We start from the raw sequence: 3,361 nt of genomic DNA on the forward strand, positions 1-3,361 counted from the left end.
CGGGGTAGAACGTGTCCGCAAGCGGCGTGTGCGCTTGGGAGCATCAGACCTCCGGCCGCGGGTGGCCTTAATTTAATCGTGAAAGGTGCGGTCTGACAGGATGACCGGCCTGTTCAAGTTCTGTATTATTCAGCCGCTCTGGTAGGTGCCCCAAGGATGGATAAAACCACGTGGAAAAGGAGAGTGAGTAAGGCTCCTGCTGAGTGCTCATCAGCGCTAAGGGAGCATTGTATTCTTCCCTCAGATACCTTCTTAGCAAAAGGCTCTGCTACTCTGGACAAGTTGAAGGACCTCTGCAACGAAGGGAAAGAACATCCATCCACGCTTTTTCAGCTCTATACCCAGGTACTTTATTATGGACATCAAATTCCCTTTTAAGAAAATCTGTGTAGGGTTTTGGAGAGGGTTTGGTGTAATAAAAGGGTGGAGCAGAAAGGCATCTCTGCTTCTTGAAGTGTGTGGTGACCGTCTGTGAAGCACAGGGCTGCTTTTGACTTGGATAACTTGGAGTCGATAATAATTGTGCTTTTACTTCAGGGACAGGAGGGGGTTTAGCTTTACCAATCCTTCAATACTTCTAACTTGCACCTTTTGTAAACTAAATGTTAAAAAAACCTTTAAATTGTAATATGTTATAAACTAACGAGCTTTCTAAATTACAACACTCCACCATTTGATTATTTTGACGGTAGCATTTCTACTTTGTATATGTTCTTGTTTTCATAGGCTGTTCTAGACATTACATACTTTGAGGAAAACCAGCTTGTGGATGAAGATTTTCCAGAAGAATCTTCCCTGCAAAAACTTACAGAACTTATTTATATTCTTTCAGAACCAGAAGACCTAGTGAGGGAATGCAGCATAAATGAAGAAGTGAGTAGCCAGAAGGTGAATTATTTCATTATTTAAAAATAAAAAATCTGAAATGGAATAGTAGTGTTTATATTTCTGGTGGGCAGAACTTTGCATTAAAAATGCATTAAAAAAACATTTTCAAGCCTATTTGGTATTTAAATAGTGATTCCTGAAAATATTGTTTGAAATATCTTGTGTGCTCAGAATTTCCCTTGTTAACATCTCATGATTCCACTGGCAGTTAATGATGATTCCATTTCACCTACAATGTTAGGTTAGGCTAGGCTTGTCTCTCTGCATGTTGCTGTCAAGTACAGTCCCTAAAGTAAGAGATTTACACACTGTTTGCATATGTGACAGTGCATAGGTGTAATTCTGATTTATTTCTGTCTTAGACCAGTTTGTTGGATTTTATTTCAGCCCATCAACATCCTTGGTGCAGAGTTGTTAGAATGTCTTTACTGGAGAAAAGGAGCCCTGCTTTACATGTATTGCCATACAGCAAAAGAAAGGAGCGAATGGCTACAAGAAAACATTGCCACATTTAAAAAGGTAAAGGAGATGAAAATGTTCTATGAGCTTGTGAATACAGCTTTAAAGTTTGACTCTTCACTTTTAAAATATGGCTGTTTGTTTTGTTTTGTTTTGTTTTTCTTTAATTAGGATTTTGGGGACTTCATAGAAAGAATTATTTCTGCCTATCATTAATTTAACTGGAACTTGTTTTTTCCTCAATTTTTTAACCATACTCAGTGTCTTAATGATGGAGTTCACTACTTAATGAAGATGCTTAGCTTTAGATGCCCTCTTCAACTAGACGAAGATGTCTCACTTCCAGATAAAGACACTGCTACATTACTCAGTGAAGGTAAAAAAACCCAAAAAAACAACTCCAAAAACCCCCACAACCCACTCCTCTTAGTAACTGCTTTATGCAGTGCTTTTTTGCGTGTTTTTATTGTTTGACTTAATTTGTATCCAAGACCTGACACTCATTTTCCTGGTGTTTATGCACTGGAGGGAGGTGAACTGACACAACAAGTGTTTGATGCACAGCAGTGTTTTACGCTGGCAGTGTTTACACACAGTATTTTACAACCATCCAATTCAGAATTGACAGATGTTTAAGGCACAAATACGACTGCAGAGGGTGCCAGAGGTTGACATATTGGTCTTCCCTTCTAGTACTAGGGCAGCACAAACACAATTACAGACTTCACGCAGGTACAAACATATGCAGAATTGGTTAGTTTTGGCAAATTATCTCTGTCACCACTTTATTTAGCTTTGCATAGGTTTCATTCCTTTTGAGCATTTACAGGAGGATCTTAGGCTGTATCAGTGTGATACAGGTAGGGTGATGCAGTAGGAGGGGATTTGTAAGGTAAAACAGCTGGTGCTGAGGACTCAGTGTCCATGTTGAGCATACTCAAAAACAGCTCTACCTACTCTGACTAGTGGGATGGAGCATCTTGCTTAATTTCATCTGAAAGTGGCATTGCTCCTATATACTCCATAATGCAAACCCAAGTTGAGGATTTATTTAGCAGGATTTGTCTTTTTGTGAAAGACACACGTGTGCCTTTCAGTTCAAATACTAAAGTTGCTGCTGGTTAACCTGAGTTAAGATGACCTCAAACAGTATCTTTTAGACTTAAATTGTGGGAGGCACAGAAATATTCTAAAGTAAATATGTACAGTCATGCCTGTGCTAAACAGACTATAAAGAAATACTGAAATTCTATGAGATAAATAGGCAAACAAAATTACAGAAATAATATTTATATGGCAATCTTAAAAGATTTTAACATTATGGAGGGCCAAACTGGACAGAGAAATGAGCATGGTCTTGATCTAGGTTTTCTTCTGGGCATTATATATTTATATAATTATATACTTACACTGTCTTTTTGGAATTTTTTTCCCCCCAGTGTTACTGAAAGTTAACAAGCTGCGTACTTGCTTATTCCAGAACAGTAAAGTACTTGATCTAAATTATTTTTGCAGGTATATTTAGTGACACTCACTTACTGGCTATGATGTACAGTGGAGAAATGTGCTACTGGGGACTGAAACACTGTGGAGAAGGGAAGCAGGAAAACCTTGAGTCAGTAGATCCTGTGTCCAGCAGTGACCTGGGCAGCAGATCACAGAGCGTATCGCTGGATTTCCAAGAAACAGGCAGAAACATGTTAACAAAATATGTGGCCGTATGTGAGGGACCCTTAAAAGGTCAAGGGTGGAACACAACAACTGCAAAACAAATGCTGCGTTACTTTGTGAAGTCCCACAGCTAAGATCCACTGCATTGTCTGTGCCAGAAGAAAACTTGCGACATAAGAGCACGCTCAAGGAGGTTCTCTCTGCTTCGGTGTCTTACTTTCTTTTTCCAACCAAAATGTATACTTCCGTTGCATTAAAAACGCGCATTCAAAGGACTCCCGGACTCCCGGTGCGAAGTGCAGTGCAGTGCTGGGGAGCGGGTGCGGCAGCCGCCCGTGGGCCC

At 39.9% G+C, this 3,361-nt stretch overlaps 1 protein-coding gene across 2 annotated transcripts; it reads left to right on the forward strand.

Moving 5' to 3' along the window:
- Window positions 1-48: 48 nt before the first annotated feature.
- On the forward strand, window positions 49-3,294 carry CUNH5orf51 (chromosome unknown C5orf51 homolog). Of its 2 annotated transcripts, none has more exons than XM_017730254.1 (5): window positions 49-345; window positions 727-888; window positions 1,276-1,407; window positions 1,609-1,723; window positions 2,863-3,294. In XM_017730254.1, the coding sequence occupies exons 1-5, from the start codon at window positions 157-159 to the stop codon at window positions 3,150-3,152; spliced, it is 888 nt and encodes a 295-aa protein (XP_017585743.1). In that variant the 5' UTR covers window positions 49-156; the 3' UTR covers window positions 3,153-3,294. The 2 variants fall into 2 exon arrangements, with proteins under 2 accessions (XP_017585743.1, XP_017585745.1); XM_017730256.1 differs by having other exon boundaries at window positions 727-873.
- Window positions 3,295-3,361: the final 67 nt, after the last annotated feature.

The sequence above is a fragment of the Corvus brachyrhynchos genome, unplaced genomic scaffold (assembly GCF_000691975.1).
Source record: "Corvus brachyrhynchos isolate BGI_N302 unplaced genomic scaffold, ASM69197v1 scaffold42, whole genome shotgun sequence".
In the NCBI taxonomy this organism is placed as follows: Eukaryota; Metazoa; Chordata; class Aves; order Passeriformes; family Corvidae; genus Corvus; species Corvus brachyrhynchos.

What these genes read in the sequence shown, in the direction of transcription:
- CUNH5orf51 (XM_017730254.1), top strand. Translation starts at nt 157, where the DNA reads ATGGATAAAACCACGTGGAAAAGGAGAGTGAGTAAGGCTCCTGCTGAG. An exon ending in TTTTTCAGCTCTATACCCAG is followed by an intron (nt 346 to 726) that starts GTACTTTATTAT and finishes TTGTTTTCATAG; the next exon opens with GCTGTTCTAGACATTACATA. An exon ending in ACATTGCCACATTTAAAAAG is followed by an intron (nt 1,408 to 1,608) that starts GTAAAGGAGATG and finishes AACCATACTCAG; the next exon opens with TGTCTTAATGATGGAGTTCA.